Source organism: Camelus ferus, chromosome 13 (assembly GCF_009834535.1).
Source record: "Camelus ferus isolate YT-003-E chromosome 13, BCGSAC_Cfer_1.0, whole genome shotgun sequence".
Classification (NCBI taxonomy): Eukaryota; Metazoa; Chordata; class Mammalia; order Artiodactyla; family Camelidae; genus Camelus; species Camelus ferus.
In genome coordinates, this window is record NC_045708.1 from 28,745,666 (window position 1) to 28,764,590 (window position 18,925).

Consider the following 18,925-nt stretch of genomic DNA (forward strand, 5'->3'; position numbering starts at 1 on the left):
TTTCAAGACAGTGGAAGCTTTTTAACCATCATGATTTCTCTGCACTGAGAAAAAGTTTGAGAGTTGGCTAAAGAAAGCTTTTGAATAGATGATGAGTTTGTTTGAGGCCCTTAGTTCATTTATATGTCACAAATAGTACAGAGCTAGCGGTAACATAAGGAACATAATTATCCGGCTTTCTTTTTTTTTAAATATTTTTTTTAATAGAGGTACTGGGTATTGGACCCACTGTGAAATAGAGGGAATATTTTTGCAAGAATGATGATAATAATAATGATAATGATAATGATAATGATAATAATAATAATAATAATAATAATAGCTAATACTTGATGTATCAGTTGGGATAGGCTATGTTATGCCATGGGATAAAAAAACAAAGTTCAGTAGCTTAACACAAAGAAGGCTTATTTCTTGCTCATGCTACAGGTCCTTTATGTGTTGGCAGAGGGCTCTCACTTATTAAGTACTCAGGAATTTAGCATAATAGAGCAACCACTGTTCCAGTCTGAATGTTTAAGAACATAATTCCCAAAATTCGTATGTTGAGATCCTACCCCTTAAGGTGATTGTGTTAGGAAGTTCAGCTTTTGGGAAGTGATGGGGTCATGAGGGTGGAGTCCTCATGAATGGGATTAGTGCCCTTATAGAAGAGGTCCCAGGGAGTTCTATTGCCCCTTCCGCCATGTGAGGACACAGTGATACATCACCTGCTATGAATCAGGAAGTGGACTCCAGACACAGAATCTTTCAGCACCTTGATCTTGTACTTCCCAGTCTCCAGAACTGTGAGAAATAAATTTCTCTTTATAAGCCACCCAGCCTATGGTATTTCTTTATGATATTCTGAACTAAGACAATCACCATCTTGAACATTGATGGTTTCCATGCTAGAGGGAAAGAGAATCTGTCTCAAAGCAGTAAATAAATGCTTCGGGCATGAAGTGACACATATCCTTTCTGCTCAAACTTAATGGCCATACCAAACCATGACAGGGCCAGGAAATAAAATCCTACCATGTGCCCAGAGGGCAGAAAGCCAGAAACATTTAGTGAAGAGCATTAATTACCACTCACTATGTGCCTAGAACTATTCTTATATATTACAAGCATTATCTCAGTTAAGCTGCACAAAAATCCTATGAAATAACTATGTTTAATATCACTATCATTTACATTTCATAGATGAAATAACTGAGGCACAGAGAGGTTAAGTTACCTGATAAAAGTCATACAGATAGTAAATGGTAAAGCTCAGAACATAAACTCAGTCATTCGGGTCCCCTAGTCTGTGAGCTTTACTACCAGACTAGGCAATCTCTCTCTAGATGAGAAATTTTGAAAAGTACTATCATAGATCTTGGAGAGCCACTAAAAGATTTTTAAGCAGGAGATAGTGATTCAACCAGATTTGCCATTTAGCAAGTTCTTTTCAAAAAACACAGGTCAAAACTATAATGAGGTATCACATCACACCTATCAGAATGGCCATCATTAAAAAGTCTGCAAATAACAAATGCCGGAGAGGATGTAGAGAAAAGGGAACCATCCTACACATTAACTGGTGCAGCCACTATGAAGGACAGTATGGAGGTTCCTTAAAAAACTAAAAAAAGAGTTGCCATATGATCCAGCAACCCCACTCCTGGACATATATCTGGAGACTATCTAATTCAAAAAGATACATGTACCCCAATGTTCATAGCAGCAATATTTACAATAGCCAAGACATGGAAGCAACCTAAATATCCATCGACAGATGATTAGATAAAGAGGTTGTGGTATATATACACAATGGAATACTACTCAGTCATGATAAAGAATGAAATAATGCCATTTGCAGCAACATGGATGGACCTAGAGATTATCATAACAAGTGAAGTAAGTCAGAAAGAGAAAGACAAATACCACATGATGTCATTTATATGTGGAATCTAAAATATGACACAACTGAATTTATTTATGAAACAGAAACAGACTCAGACATAAAAAACAAACTTATGTTTACCAAAAGGGAAAGGAGATGGGGGAGAGATAAATTAGGAGTTTGGGATTAGCTGATACAAGCTACTGTATATAAAATAAACAGCATGATTCTACTCTATGGCACAGGGAACTATATTTAATATCCTATAATAAATCATAATGGAAAATAATGTGAAAAAATTGCACTATTTCAGGAAGATTTAGAAATGAAACAAAAAAGTGTCTAGGCACCAGGAAAAACAATGTCCAAAGATGACATTAATCACAAGAGGAGGGCTAATGAACGGGGAACAGAATTCACCAGAAGCAGGCATTCCAAGTGAGAGGTAACTAGAATCCTCGGAAAATTTGGGGAGGGTGAGATGTCCCCTTACCCTGGATTAGGAGTTTGGGCCCATCTGTTTGTTGAAGAAAAGAATAAGCTAGAGGACTTCGGAGTATCCACAAGTCCCAGGTTACATAAGGATGGTAAATATTTAACTCAGAGACGTTTGTAGGATTATATTGAGATGGTTCATATAAAGCGCTTAGCACAGTGCCTGGGACATAGTAAGAGCTCAGGAAATGTTAATTGTGGTCTTCGTTCACTTTCTTCCACTCCCTCCACTTCCTTTCCGCCGAGCTCCATTCATTCTTTTCCAAGGACATGCAGGGGGCGTGCCCACTCCTCCCTCCGCCCCACCCAAGCTCCGCCCCTCACTTCTGCCCGGATTGGTTCCTGAGAGGCGGAGTGGAGGGAAGAGCCCAGTCCGAAGCGGTGGGGGCGGGGCGCATGCGCGGGCTGGGCTGGGTGGAGGAGGAGAGGAAGAGCTGCCGGAAGTAGGCAGCCGAGGTGGTGGCCGAGCAGGAGGCAGCTGCCAGGGAAACCGAGGCGCGGGACGCACGGCCCGCAGACAGGCAGGCCGGGGGGTCGTCGCTGCGCCCGGCACGCGGGAGGCCCGAGCGCCCCCCTTGCCTGGGCTGAGGGTCTCTGCCTGGTCCGACAGCCTCGTCGGGACTCGGGCCTTTCCCTAAGCCCGCCAGGGGGCGCCGCGCTGAGGGGCTGCAGAGTAGGAGGCAGGCGCGGCTGACCTGAGAAGGGGCGCCGGGCCGGGCCGGGGGAGAGGGCTCTCCCCCGCTCAGGAGGTGCCCCTGGGCGGGGAGCTGGGAGTCCTCACCTCCGGACTGAGGCAGGGGTTTCTGGGGGCGAGGAGGGCGCGTCGCTCTCTGCCCCCGCCGGCACCCTGGCCATGACGGGCAAATCAGTGAAGGACGTGGATCGGTACCAGGCGGTCCTGGCCAACCTGCTGTTGGAGGAGGATAACAAGTTTTGTGCGGACTGCCAGTCTAAAGGTAGCGCATCCCTCTCGGCGCCCGGGGGGTCCAGACTCCAGGTGGCGCCGGGGAGGTGGCCTGTGTGGGGAGGGGGTTTCTGGAGCTTAGGTGGCCTCGATGATCTAAATGGTAACGTGTGCTCCCCTTGCTGATGAGGCTGGTAGGGGTTCTGCAGCGCCGGGGTTGGTGTGGAGAGAGGTTGCGAGGGCGAGTGAGTGTGGTTGAAGAGGCGGTGATGGTGGGAGTGGAAGTGGTGTGGTGTGTGCAGGTGAGAATGTCTGTATTTCAGGGCTCTGAATGAGTTCTGGGCCGACTGTGAGTCCAGAGGCAGTCCAGAGCTCGCAGCCTTTCGCTTGCGAAGCCGGGGTTGAACTGCAGTGTGTGTGTATGAAAGAGAGACAGAGACAGAGACAGAGACGGAGACAGAAAGAGAGAAGAGGAAGGAAGGGGAGGAGGGAAGTGAGATGACGGGGACTAAAACTGCTTAAACGATTTTTAAAGGTGGTGAGCGTTGCAGCCTGCTGGTTAGCAGCTCTTTCTGTCATTTTACAGTCTTGCTGAGATCTGACAGAGGGCTTAGGTGGCTTTCCTCTTCCTGGATGTATGGAGGGGGAAACTGCCTTATGCAGTGACACAGTGCGGATTTCTAGACAGCCTAGCCCTGGCTCGTGGAGTGTTAGAGGCCTGATGTGTGTGTGGTGGCTGAAACTAACAGATTGTGGCAGCAGTGCAGGATCGGCTTAATCAGTGCCAAGAAGGAAGCAAGGGATGCATCGAATTTGTTGCTTCCATGGCGGTCACCCTTCTAAAGGTGAAATATGATCATCGTAGATTGGCAGGGCCATTTAGTCTTTGTTTTCTGTGCCCTCAAAGATTCATGATTTGATACAATTACAAATCAGTATGCTAGGAAAGCTTGGTTATTAGTGAAATGTTTGCGATCGACATTTATTCTGTTTTCTTTCTTTCTGAATTCTTTGGAATATAATTGGAGGAGTTGGGAAAATTCTTTTTTGGAGAGAAAGGGATAGGTTTTGGGAGCTATCGTTTACTTTTGTTCATAATGCAGTCGATTTGCCTGGGTTGTTTTCCATATAGCATGTTGGGCATATAGTACACAACAGCTGTATTTGCCTTTATCAATATTGAGAAAGGAAGTATGCTCTTAATTGATATTTTCAGTTAATTAACTTTTATTTTAGAGAAATAAGGTTATGTAAGGAGAACAGAGGAGGGATACATTGATTTGGAAACCTCATAGTATATTTTAGTGCCCTTGGCCAAGAGATAAATGACATGTACAGGTCCCCAGATGTCTTTCTTGAATTTTTGCATTGGCAAGAATTCATTTTAAAAAGTACTTTAGAATCAATTTATGTTGAGTAGGTTAATTTCTTATAGTTGACTCTTGTGAGATCTTGTGCTAGATCTGTTGGAAGATTCGGTTTAAAATTTAGGAGTATATCTCTTGGCTTTACTCAAATTCCCTTGTGTCCTCAGTTGACAGATCTTGAGTCACAGTAAAGCACATCACTGGAGTGAGCATTGCTACACCTGGGGAGTCAGATGACATTTCGATGATTAGTACCACCCCCCCAATTTCGCTTACCTCTTTTATACTTACTCATATTCCAGTAAAATATAGCACATGGAAGAGAGGTTGATTCATCACTTCTTCCTCCAAATTTTCCATTGCTCTTTATCAATAGAATTACTGGGGATCACGTTTGAAACATTAGTCAGTTCTTAATGAGAGCTAGTAACTGCCAGCTTATAAACTTTATTAACTGCTCTTCATGATAGAATCCTGGTTCCTGAAACAATTTCTTTTCACAAATTGGTTTTACAGTTTAGCTTGGTGGCTTCAGTGACTTGGCCATCGTATTAAAAATAAGATGACAATGTGTCAAGCATCTTCCAGTTTAATTAAATAAGACATTTAATTGTTGTGGCCTCGGTTTATCCAGCTTGTGAATTAGCTAGCCCTTTCTACTCTTTCAACCCCTCTTACTCATTTTCCCCCTCCTTTTTCCTAATTTTGGTTGTCTTAATGATCATGTGGACAACTATCAGATCACGGAGGGAAGAGACACTTGCATCCGTAGATTGTTACCCGTTGGCGCCGGTTAAAAAAAAATTGGTGGGAGGAGGAATTTAAAAACTATGGGCTAAAATGAGTTTTGAATTTGAGTATTTATTGGTCTGTCTCATGTCCTTTCTTACTTAGAAAGAGCTTGAGAGCTCAATTGTATGGAATCTGGTGAGTGACTGCTAATCCACTAATATGAAATCAAATGATGTAGCCCTGGATTGCAGAGCTATGAGTGGGTATTTTTGTAATGTTCCAAAATAACTCTGGCTGTGACTCTTCTTTTAAAAATCTTATACTGATTTAAGAATGATATTATCTTTTAAGTATGTAATTTGAACATCAGAATAGAGAACAAGCGTGTGGTTTCTTTATGTAGTGCAAGTTTTGTTGGTACTGGGTTTTTTTTTTTAACTCCCTTGAGCACAAGACTCACCAGTTTCCTGGACCTCTAAGGCACTGAAGTAATTTCTGTGTGAGAACGGAAGCTGCTTTGGTACTGCCTTAAAAAAAAATACCATGACTTTTTTTAGGCTGAAAGATATGGTTTCATCACCCAAAACCCTTAAGTTATTGTGACCTTTAGGGTAAAAATTTCGGACTGACTTAAGTAGTGGTAGAACAGAGGACAAACATACTGAAAATTTCAGATGTGTCAATGGTTAATTCCACCTAGTTGCGGCCAGATCCCATTTTTGGATAGACCGTTGGTGGGGCTGTACTGGTCCAAGGTTTAGTCTTTAGCTCTGCAGTTCCATATTTTATCAGTGTGCCTGGAATACCTCCTCATCAACCTCTTCAGAGACTGGTTTAAGCTGGACACTCTCTTATTTACCGTGGAAGGCTTTACCTTTCTGATGACCTGAATACTTGTATCCTCGATTAGGACACACTTACCTCAGTATCAAGGTTCATAAAAAAACTGAGAGCTGTTTAATGAGCAAAGAATTAGAATGGAAGAAATTTGATGGTCTTCAGGAATATTTACTTCAAACTGTGAAACACCACATGGAATTATGGAGTCTGACAGAAACTTTGGAATATGTTTTACTTTTCTATTCTTCTGCTACATCCTATCTCCGAAATGTTTCACCCCAAATCACCTAACCATTGCCTTTGTTCCAACTCTCATTATGTATTCTTAACTTTAAATATCCTTTTTGAAAAAGGTAGCACTTTCATGTGGTTTAAAATTCAAAAGGCTCAAAAGGGAATATGTGCCCTGAAAAGTTGTGTTCCTGTCCCTGATCCCTTAGCCATCATTTTTCAGTGGTTCTGGAAGTACCCACTGTTGGTAATCTCTTATGTGCTTTAAGAGATAATATATGCATAGACAAACCACTGCATTTAAATATATACCTTTGCAGTGCTTTTATGCAAATAGTAGCATGTTACCCAGAGTTCACAGCAGCTTGCATCTTTCAATGGAGAGTGTAACATGGAGGGTGTGAAGATTCCCTCTGAGACACATTAAAGAGCGTCCTCATTCTTTCAAGGTATTAAGTTGAAGGATATGCTTAAGTAGCTTGGAAACTCTCTGTTCTCATTGAAGTCATCTTAGAAAGTGTCCTAAGGCCCATCCACAGCACATATAAGCTCACCTTTCAGGTGGCAAAGAATCAGAGTAGCAGAAGGAGCTGTAGACTTGATTTTGGAACATCCGGTTCAACTCCAGTTAAAAGGAGTTAAAAGTTATTTTAACTTTGTGACCTTCAGCACGCCACCTAACTTCTCAGTTTAATTTTCCACGTTTGAAAAATGAAAAATGCCTCATAAACTAAAGTGTTAACACAAATGTAAGCATTATTTATCATTACCATTGCTGATCTTATTTATTTTAGCTTGGTTTTATTCATTCCACTTTCTGACTTGATTCCATTCTGGTTACTGGAAGCCACAGTTAGAATGACTCACCCAATAATTCCCTAGTTTTTAAGCCAAAACCATTTCCTATATATGGGGTTGTAGCATTTTTACAAATGTACTTTATGGTACCCTTGAGGATGCTCTCTGGATGTTTCCTGACTCTTCAGAAGATTAGACTAGGGAATCTTTGTGTAGAAATGTAAAAATATTACCTGAGTTTTAACTCTGGTAAATTAATCTTAGCTTTGCTTTACGTTTGTTTTTTGTCAGTAGCTAAATCATTGCTTGTTAAACATCATTCCTTAGAACATCAACATTCCTATCATTTTAAAATTGTTTTAGCTGTATCTGTGGCCCCTTTTAAGAGATTTTTAAAAATTCCATCAGATCTGGACAACAGAAGGAGTTTTGCTTCCATCTCTAGTTGTTAAACATCCTTCTCCAGCCAAGATCAGATTACTCTCCAGGTCTTTACAGCTAATGCACCTTAACTCTGACAGTCATGGCTAGGTTGACACAGTTTTACTCAAAGTAGTTTATCAAAGTCCTCATTAGATTGTCTTTTAATATCAACTTGCTAAACCTGTTCCCTGGGAGATACTTTCCTATTCAGAAAATAGTTCTTAAGCACCTACTTTGTGTCAGACACTGTACCAAGATATGTAGGTTAAAAGATAGGGCTTTTGGTCTCAAAGATTTTATAGTCTAATGGGGAAGCAGATGTGTAAACAGATAAATGATGCAGTGTAGTAATTATCATTGTGGCATTATGCACAGGGAGAAATGAAAGCTTTGAAAAAAGCAAGCAAGTCTGTCTCAGGAAGTCGTGGCTCAAAGAGACAGTTAGGCTGTGTCTTGAATGATAAGCATGACTTTGTCAGGTGAGTTTAGGAGACTTTGCATTCCAGACAGAGAAGACAGGATGTACAAAGGCTCCAAGATGTGCCATCCTGTGTGCATGATTTTTCAGTATCTTCTGACTACATTTGGGGATTGGTAAGGGATAAGGTAGGCAGGGACCAGTAAGGTTAAAATCCTAGCTCTGTAGTGACTTGCTGTACGGCATTGACATTATGAATACGCTGTAGACTCTCTGTTGTGTAAGAAGCCCACAGTATTGGAAGTCCACCTGATACTCAAATGTAATTGTAAATATTGCAAACATGAAATGCTTTCTAATTGCTGAGTAGTAGAAAAGGTCTGAGTATTGTGCCCACTAGATCCCCTGGACTTGTACCATCATGACGATGTTAAAGTATCTTGGAAGAGTCTAGTGAAATGCCAGCAGTAGATGTCATGCCATTTCTGGAGTTGATGATGTTGATTTTTGAGGCTAAACATGCTTTCCTACTCAAGCAGTCTAATAGTGTTGAATATTTGATGTGTGCTTCTTGGTTGCTCAGTGCTTAGGATGTATAAACAGGTAGCTGCAGCCACATCTCTTGGGTACACTTTTCAGCAAATCGATTGCTTTTAAATAAATCAGAAAACTGTCTTCTTTCTGCATTTTTCATCTGACGTCATTATGGTATGTAGGTGGCAGCTTTCTTGGGCACAGTTGTCTACATAACTGTTCACCACATGAGTCATTGTCTGTTTCTGTTCTGCCTGAAAATTCCATCTCAGAAATGATGTCATGCAGTTGGAGATCACAACACTTGACTCATTATGTACATTGTATGCTATGCTTTGTATGTTATGTTGGGACTTACCTGTGCCATAAAGAAGGGATAAAGTGACTTATTAAGTGGACTCAGACTCAGTTCCTCTGAATAATATCCCCTGTGAGAAAGATGCCCAGCAAGAATCTGTATGAAGCACATACGTTTTACATCTAAGCATTACAATGCCTGACTTTTGTTATTGTGTCTGCTTAAATCCTTATCACAGTCATACTTCTGTTTAATCAAGCTGCTAGTTTAAGTAGATACTAACTTGGAAGAAGTTCTGGACCTTAACGTTACTTTATTTTTACCAAATTCCTCTGTTGTTAAAGAAATATTCCCGTACTGGTCAACTTTTTAAAATTGTAATTTGCCACAGTTAACACGTCCACTAGAATGGAAGCTCCCCGAGGGCAGGGGCCTTGTGTCCATTTTTTTCACTGTAGTATTCCCAGCACATAGAGCACCTCTTGGCGAAGATCAGAGCCTCAATAAATACTTGAACAATATAAAATCTTTGTTTCTTATTAGAAGACACCTTTTATAGGTTATCCAAATATTTGTATAATTATTAGGAAAGCTAAATTTTAAAATGTATTTTAGGGGGTGAGGCTATATAACTCGGTGGTATAGCACATGCTTCGCATGCACCAGGTCCTGGGTTCAATCCCAGTATCTCCATTAAAAAAAAAGTAGCTTAATAAAATATATTTTGAAGTCAGGGATCCTTCAGAGAAACAGAAACCCTTGGTGGTGGTACAAGCAGAGGGAATTTAATATGAAATAGGTTGCATAGGTGATATAAAAGCCGAGGAGGTAAATGGGCTGGTGAGACAGCCTAGAGATTGGCAACACCTGGGAGCTCCTAGGTCCCTGAGGAAATTAGAAGGTGCTGGTATCACCAAAGGCCAGAAGCCTGAGCCGTCTCCTGTGAGCCCGAAGCGTGGAAAGAAGAGCTGTCTGGTGGCAGCTGGAACTCAGACCAAGTATGACAGAGAGCATTACCCTGGCTCCCGCTTCTCCTACCTTATCCTTATTGGTGCCTCCCGTTGATGGCACTTGCCCAGAAATCAGTTGACAAGGAGCCTGGGAGATGTAATTCCCTTTGATGGGTAGGATCCAAGCTGAATCAGGCAAAAGCACCTAGGCACTTTAAAAAATCTCCTAGATGTAATTGTTTCTCCTTATTAGTAAATAGTTGAGTTATTTTGGACAAGCGATAAGAGGAGTTTTCAGGCAGATACAACCTCTTGTGCTTGGAAAGGATCTTAACTGTTGCTGAAACAGTAATTAATCCTGGGGAATAATGTAGCAACTCAGCCATTGCCTATATAGTCAGGATATGTGGCTTCTGTTGACTCTATATTTGACTTTTGGTCTCTTCCAGGAGCAGTTTATCGTTTGGTTACTCAGAAAATAAGTTCCCACCCTGTTAATTCTGAGAAGTCTTAGGCATGATGTGTGTACATTGAGCTTGTCCCATCTACAGCTCAAAACTTGAGTCAGTACCACTTAAGATGTACAAAGAGGGTTTTGAGGCTTGCAGCCTTAAAACATTGTACAGATTAGACCTTTCTTGACTGTTAAGGTGGAGCCAGTTTTCCTTGACTCATGTATCTTTGTCTGTTTTTTACCCACCCCACCCCCCCCACTTCAGATAGGTTAGCACTGGGGGAGAGAGGTGAGATCAGTGGATTTACCGTCTTCTATACTGGACCTGAAAAGTGTTATTCGGAAGGTTGCTGCTGCTCCATTTAAGGGCAAAACTTCTCAGCTTATTGCTCCTAGTTTTATTCTTGATTATAAAGTGTTTAATGATACAAGTTTAGCACTTTCTAGAAGTACTTTTTTCGTCAATCAGGTCACCTGCCTTTGGGCTCCTGCCACATTAATGCAATTGGTGGCACTAGGCCAGCAAAGGCTTTCAGTGGAGTGTGAGTGTGTTTGCCTTCAGACTGCTATTTTCCACAGAAGCTGCGGATAAGGGACCCTCACTGAGTAGTTACCCACAGTAAAAACACAGGATTCATTGTTTTTCTCTTTTCCCCCCAAATTAATTTCCTCTTCGCAGGTACTTCTGTAATTCACCGATGTAATTAAAATGTAAGTTGGTATTGTACAGAGCGTATCAGCCCGTTTCCCAGAGTACCAGTTCTCCCCAGCCAGTCCATTTCACCTTATGACGTATATCTGTGCGTTTCTCAAGCCTCACGTTGAATAATTACCATATTTCGTTACTGTATTTGACTCTTCCATTTTCCAAACTTTCTCCTTCCCTACCCCACTCTTCTGGATCCTATATTTCCCCACAGGCTTTGTGGATGCTGGTCCATTGATGGCTGAACTGCAGGCCCCTTCCCAGTGGAAAACCCCAGAGATAAGCCAAACCTCCCTTCAGCTGTGGCCACCCGTCAGCATAAGGTTGCCTGGTGGTTGTCTTCAGTTTGTCCACTGCTCCCCTAACCCACCGTGCTCCCTCCTGTGTGGCTGAAACTTGCCCTGGAATCCCACCTTTGTAGTGTATTGCTGGGTGATAACAGGATTTTGTTACTCACCTTTGTAACACGTTGCTGGGATTTTATTATTACTGCTCGTTTTCGTTTTCAAGCAACATTAACTAGTTCTCTGACCATTTTTGTTGACCACGGCCCTCTTTTCCCCCATTTCTATATTTCCTCTGGGTATTCTGGTTTGCTTTTAAATACCTATGGGATATGGTTTATTTAGAAAGTGCTAGGTTTCATAAGCCCACTTGGAGAATGCTTTGTTGATCCTTACTTAATTTCAGGTCAAAACTTTCAGAAAGAAATGTCTTAATCTGAAACAGTAAGAACTGGGTACCTCATGCTTCATGTCATTTCTCCTCACCCAAAAAACAAATGTGTAACTTTCTCATTTTAGAATGTACTGAAAATAGTAAAGCAAGTACAGGAGGAAGAGAGACCTACTCAGCTGTGGCCGATAAGCCTGTCCCAGCAGAGTGATGTGAGAAAACAGAGCACCTTTTCTTTTCCTCTATTTCAAATAGCCATGCTGTCTTTCGCAGCAGTTGCTAGAGACGGGAAGGCCATAAATCCCCAGGCCTCTAGCACAGAGCTTACATCTTTAGATGTGGGTTTCTGTGTTAATCCTAAAATGTTACTTCCTGAAGTGCACACGAAGTAAATTTTAACTTCTTCCTCTTTTCTTATCTTACTGGAAGTTCCCCACTATGAGCGTGGATTTAGACATGAGTTCTCTAGTATTTCAAGCCTTGAGTTTAAATTTTCGTCTTAATATTGTTTCTGTGCTTATATCTTTGGAAAATAATTCCTTACAGAATTTTCCATGTGAACTGGTAACATCTTATGCTGCAGTATAAAGACGGTGAGAGACGGGGCATTGGTGTGTTTTTCTTACTGATAACTTTCCCAGTTGGGTTATAACTGACCCAAGGCCTCCAACGAGAAATAGGAAGGAAAATCCCTGTTCTTATCATGGTGCTTGTGTTCAAAGTAGCTGTAAACAACGGAGCTAATGGAAATCAATTTAAGTGTGACAGCTTATTTGAGAAAGAATGAAAAGATTCAGGCTCTTCTGTGATGTTGAAAGCATTTTTACTGAAAGAATAGCTGTTTGGAACTGGGGACCTTGACTCTCTGAAGGTAGGCATGAGGAGCTGGGTTAGAGGAACTGTTTCAGACTGAGGAGAATTTTGAGAAAAGGTCTTTCCTATGGTGTGAGTGTTAGATTAATGTTCCCAGCTTTTATGTGAAAGTAAGCATCATTAGATATAGCATTGGAATCAGGAAGACTCCAGATCACCTCCTCTGAGCATTCTGACTTGGTTCTGAGCCTAATCTGTGAACAGGAGCCTGACACAAGTGACTCAAATTGAGGATCCATATTATGGGCAGAGTAAAAATAGGCTGTTTCATTAGATTTCTTATACATTTAAGGAGAGAAAAGATTTGTTACCATAGGAACAGCCTCTCAGACGAGTTGTGCTTTTTTAGCTAAACATCATTAAATGCTATTTCTCTAAAAAAAAATAATAATTTTTTCTCACTGTGAAAGTTATTCATATCTCAGGTGAAAATCATTGGAAAGTATGAAAAAGTACAACAATGCAGAAGATACTTTACACAATCCTATCACCCATTTTTTACTCTAGCTTATACTGTAATCATTTTATATTATTGTTTTGCTTAACATTATCATAAGCATTTTTCATGACATTAAAAACATTTAAATGCCTTTATTGTATTCCATCATTTGAATACGTCATTACTTAACTTTTGCCCAATTGCTGGACATTTGGGTTTTAATTTTTCAGTGTTATAAAGTAATGGGACGTTGTGAATTTTTGTTTTGCTGTTAGACTGATGGGTTATTGATGTGTTCAGAGTTGAATAGTTATGTGGGCCCTCTAATTTTAAAAAGTTGTCAGGGAGTCCTCTGGGTTGAGCCCATGCAGAGACAGCCTTGCTGTGGGGGCTGTCATTTTGAACTGCTTCACTATTGTGGGCATTTGGGGCAAGAAGCAGAGAGCTGGGGGGAGTCCAGGCTCGACCATGAGGAACACATATATGGAACGTGGTCACAGCAAGACGGGCCAAGGTGTAGGCCTATATCTCACTTACAGTCTTCCGCATTATCTACTTGACATGTGGAAATGCTGTTGTGCCGTTATCAGCATCTTATCTTGTTCATTCAGGCCTCCTTCACTTAAATTCAGTCCACTGGGAAGGAGGATTGGAAGCCCTATATTGGTGGAAAGGGAGTAACAGCTACTGGTTTTTGTTTTTTGTTTTACAAGGCTTTCCTTGAACTGGAAATTCCACGAGCACAGGGACTGTGTCCCGTGTTTACCTGTTACCTGTTACCTGACGCGCAGCATCTGGTACATAGTGTGTGTCTCCATCGTGAACACTATTCCAGTAATGTGTGTTCAGATCATAATCTTTGTTTTGTTTTGTTTTCTGAAAGTCACCTTCTTCCTCTTAGCTTAGATGTTTGAAGCTCTGTGACATTTCAGGAAGCCGAGCAGGTAAATCTCGTGGTTGCTTTGGGGGAATTGCTTCTTTGTGCCATTTCTTTTGTGTGCTTCTGGCATCTGTGCTGCATTGAAAGCTGGAGCCAGTCAGGAAGCTAGTACCCTGCCTTTTCAGTAGGAGGTCTTAGTGTGATACATCATCTTGGGGAAAATGTAGCAGGGGGTGTGAAACAGGAGGCTAAACTATCAGTCCCTTAGTCTTTTTGTGGGATGGGAGTAAATATTTAGACACCATTCTTAGGTGCCTTACAAATTAATAATAACCTTGCAGCAGTTTTAGAAGCTCTCCTTGTCCCTGCTGGCACAGGTTTGTTTAATTTGAAGAACCTTGCTTTGGCTTTTGTGAAGCTGCGATTTTTTTCCCTACGGACCTGCCCTGGGTTCCTCTGCATAATGTTCCCTGTGCAGGAACTTTCCATGCACACAGATGGCATAGCTGCCCTGGCCCTTGCACCACTCCTTCTGACCTGGACCTCATTATACCCAATTCTGAAACACCTGCTTTTGACCCATTGTAGTGAATGTCTTCTTTTAAAAGGGCAAATCTTCACCTCTTGCTCTGCGCCCTTAAGCCCGGGCTGTTTTGATGACTAACATGCCACCGGACTAACCGTCTGTACTTTGATCCCAGAATTCATTTCTATTCTGCTCTTTGTTTAGAAATGAAAGTTCTCTAGCTTGTTTGGATATGGTTGTGATTCAGTTAAACTGGCACTGATTTTCTGTCTGTTTGCTGCTGGTTGGGGCTCCTCTGATGTTCTGGGAAAGCGGCCTCACACCGTCGTGCAAGAGAGAAGTTCACGAGTCTGTGGTCTTGCACAAGGCTTCGTTTACTGACTTGGAAGTTTTTCTGAGTGAAAAGGCTCTGCCTGTGTGAAAGGCATGAGATTCCATTCAAACAACTGAAAACCAAGTTCTGCCTGGCTGCTGGTTCTTGTGCTCTAGTGTGTTACACTCTTCTCCATTTCTGGGCTTCTTTGGAGGAAGCAGAATGTGGGCATGAAGGGCTGTGGATAAGAGCCTTCACGCACAAGCTCAGATGTTGGGCTTCCCTGCAGCAGGGAGTGACTGTGTGTGGTCGTAGGAAACAACACCTGCAGAACAGGACAACCGTGTAGCGACTGTTACTGAGCATCTGCCGTGTGTAACACACAGTTGGGGTGTAGAAAGATGATTCTCATTCCAGTCCAGCTGATGATTTCTCCTCTGAACTTGGGTAAATGACTTAACCACTCTGGGCTTTAGTTTCTCCAGCTGTGCTTAGGCTAGTTAATCCTTCAGGATCTTTCCAGTTTGGGAATTCTGTATCTAAATGTTTATCTGTTCGTTACAAAATAAGAGAAGAGGCTTTTCCACAGAATTGGTACATTAAGTATATCTCACATGCTCCAAACCGAATGGCTTAAGGATGGTTTCTCTAGAGCAGGACTTCTCAACCTCAGCACTGTTGACATTTTGGATCCTTCTTTGTTGAGAGGTTGTCCTGTGTGTTTAGTAGCTTTCCTGACCTCACCCACTAGATACCAGTAACACCCCCACTTTCTGCCAGTTGTGACAACTAAAAATGCCTCCAGATGTCATGGCCCCTTAGGGGGACAGCTGCTTCAGTTGAGAGGCACTGGTCTAGAGGGAGAAGAGTGGAACTGTTTGAATGTGGGCTACTTTTAATATCTGTTTTCATATTGGTTCTCCTCTCCTTATTACCAATCCTGGAGATGGAGAATGAAGAGCAATCTCATTGGTCAGGAGCTCTGTCACCCACCTTTGTTAGTTTCTTTTGAAGATATGCCTCCATCAAGTGGGCAGGCTCACTTTTCATCTTCAGTATGTTTTTTCAGAACATGAGTAGATATTGGTTGTTGCAAAGAGGAAGTTAAGGTTTTAACTGGAAGTAACCAAAAAAAAAAAAAAAATGTAAAGAACTAAGTGTCCCCAGGGGGTGAAGATAGTAAATTCTAGTGAACCAAGTTGACATCTGTTCCCTGAAGTGAGGTCGTGAGTGATAGGAAATTACTTTAATCATAATGTCAAGTTTTGAAATATCAGGTCCACCAGGCAGACTGTGAAATAATTCCCTAGCTATTAGCTCAGCAGTCCATCCCTGCACACTTCCTCCCCCAGCCTGCTGTTAGCCGTTGAGGCAGTGATTGAAATGTACTAGCTCTCTTATAAGGTGTGGTTTTTATTCTTGTTACTTTTGCCACAAAATGTTGGTTTTAGGTTGAATTACTTTACATTTGCCCCCAGTGCCATTTTTCCTCTTCTCTTTGCAGTCTGCTTTCTTGACTGGATTTGGTGCAGAATGATGCTGTTTGCTGTTTGGGGTAGAGTGTGTTCTGTGAGCATCCTTGCCGGGATGCTCTGGGATCCCAAAGCCACGACTGAGACACTCGAGCCTGTGTCAGTCTCTGTCCCTCAGTCCTGGCAGGCCCCGTGCTCCATTCCAGCTGAGCCTTTGCTGGAGTAATTGGCCACATGGAGCCTTCAAGCTAAACAATTGTTTATACTGAGATAGTCTCACTGTTTAGCTCCTAGTGAAATAATCTCCTTCCTGCCCCTGATGAAAGCAGCTATTTTTTATTTCCTCCCTCCCTTTTTCAGAGAAGCCGTGTTTCAGCTACCACTCTTCTAGCTTATTCATAAATGCTTTAAGCAGGGTCTTTGTGTAGAGGAAACTGGCTAGAGCCAAAATATCGTGGGCTAACTGGGATACAAGGAACATTAAGGATACCCTTTCCCCTAATTTTCTATGTAGGATATTTCAATTACCTCTGTGTGGTTTTCTGAGTAATAAGCAAATCAAATCCCAAGTCCACATAAGAAAAATACTTACACTAGGTTTTTTTTTTTTTTTATAAGTGTACTAAATTAGGCAGTTGTTATCTAAAGGAGCTCACAAAATAAAAACAAACATAAAACCCCAGCACAGAATAACCATAGCTGAGTGCCACAGGAGAACAGCAGAGGGCTGTGGGAGTCAGAATAGGAAGGAAAAAAGGCTTGGTGGAGAAAGTGGATGGAGCAAGATTTTCATAAAATGATGTTTTGCAAAAAAGAAGTAATAGCCCACGTAGAGCTATTTCTGAGAGATCTTAAGTTGATCTGGAAAGTGCAAGTAGTCCAGCTTTCCTTATAGGTCAAAACTGAGAACCTCCAAAATACGAATTCAGGAAAGAGAATCCACAGGGAGAGATGGCAGATTGTCCAGGTGGCCCCAGTGTGTCCTACTTCCCTCTCTCGCTTTGGGTGCGTCTTCTGGATTATGCTTGCTTTCATCACGCTGCTGCCTCTGCTCTAAAGCTATGGCTCGTGTATGGACACAAATCACTTTCTTTGATTCTTTTCCCTTAGCCCCGTTAACACCATTCAGAACTTTGAATAGAAAGGGGGAACCAAAAAAAGGGAACTTTTACAAAATATGTGAAACTAAAAAAATAGTCACCTTTTGAAGGTTTAATTGCTGGCTTACCTGGGATTGTTCTCAGTCCTTGTTCTGCTTCATAATCCTAGGGTCACTTGCCTTGGCTTCATAAGACCCGTGTAGATACTTAATTACCTTGCTTGATTTCTTTCTCCTCAGCACCAGGCCCTGTCCCATGTGAAAGGTGCCATCTAAGGACCCACCACCCAGCAATTGTCTCTCTAGAGAACTTGTCCTAGAGGATAAAGCCAAACTAGCCTTGTTATGCTGCTGCTCACTTTGGGCTCTTTTACTCATTTCTCAGTGAATGGGTATTCAGGCCCCTCCCTGAGGTTACTGGCATCCTCCAGGTGGAACTCAAGATTCTTCAGCAGGAGAGGGGCTTCCCACTTGGAGGCCCAGCACTACATACCACAACTTTCATACTGGTCTCTCAGGGGACCATTTACTTAACAAGAACTGTGGACATACTTTTTTTCTTTTTTCAGAAGGGAAAACTTTGATTTTGACTGCATAAAATTTAAAAACATTGAAACAGCAAAGTATATGCTAAACAAAATAACAAAGGTTAAAAAGAAATTTAAAAATCAAGAAACAAATAATTGCAAAGTGTCAATTCCCATAATCTTTGAATTTAGGGCTAAACTGATAAAAATATTACTAAGTTTAGCTGGGGGTGTTGTTTAGTTTTTGTTTATTTTACATTGTTTTAAAAGCCAATCAAAATTTATTGGGATAAATATTGTTACTTTTATAGATTTTTTCATGATAGCTTGTTGCATTTCCTGTATTGTCTCAAATGTCTCCACCTGGTCATGTCAAACTGCTATTAATGGTTTAAGTAATAGAGGACCTTTTATTGCAGTCGAAGTACAACAGTAATACTGTCTAATTCTAGAGAGTCCAATGAAGTGGAAATAATATGTTCTTAAGCATTATGTTAAACCCTATCATAGGAATTATAATAAAAGCAAGTTTAGCATCAATTGAATAATAGCCATTAACTAAAAGGAGAGAAATAAAAATGACTTTTAAAGAGAGAAAACATAGGCAGATGTCCTGCTGTGGTTGTGGATGTTCAGGGGTGTCTGCTGTGGAATTAAGTCAAACCTGGACATGACCCTGGGTCCCTCAATGCTCATGATTTAGCCTCCTCTTTCCCTGGAGACCCGATGAACCCCCGACCCGCTCAGGCCTCTCCTTGCTGAATAGCAAAGTGGAGGAGCCACTGGGGGAAAGCTGAGATTTAAACTCTTCTTTAGCCAATTTGTGTCTCCTGCAACCATATCTTTTCTTAGCTCGCTGAGCTTCCTCTGAGTCGACAGAGATGCCAGCCAACTTTGTTGAGGTTTTTTTCTCATGGGACATGATCCATCTTTGACAGAAGGAAGTCTTTCCAATTCTCTCTCTAGGTCTTTGGCCAGCTTTCTGTAGGAGTTGCACTTCTGGTGTATACTGCTGATGTTTTAGTACACTTTGGGAAGTTTCTTCTTTATTTCTAAGCAGTGAATTCCCTCCTTGGTTAACTTTCTGCAAAGTTTTATTATATG

At 41.6% G+C, this 18,925-nt stretch overlaps 1 protein-coding gene across 2 annotated transcripts in view; it reads left to right on the top strand.

Annotated features, from left to right (window-relative positions):
* The first annotated feature begins 2,777 nt into the window (after positions 1 to 2,777).
* Positions 2,778 to 18,925, top strand: part of SMAP2 (small ArfGAP2) — a 42,987-nt gene continuing 26,839 nt past the window's right edge. Inside the window, exon 1 of one of the 2 annotated variants that reach the window (XM_006174504.3) lies at positions 2,778 to 3,318. In XM_006174504.3, coding sequence (XP_006174566.2) covers positions 3,216 to 3,318 — 103 coding nt within the window. In that variant the 5' untranslated portion in view covers positions 2,778 to 3,215. Of the gene's footprint in view, positions 3,319 to 3,900; positions 4,112 to 18,925 lie in introns of those variants that run through there. The other variant, XM_014566540.2, reaches the window with a different exon arrangement.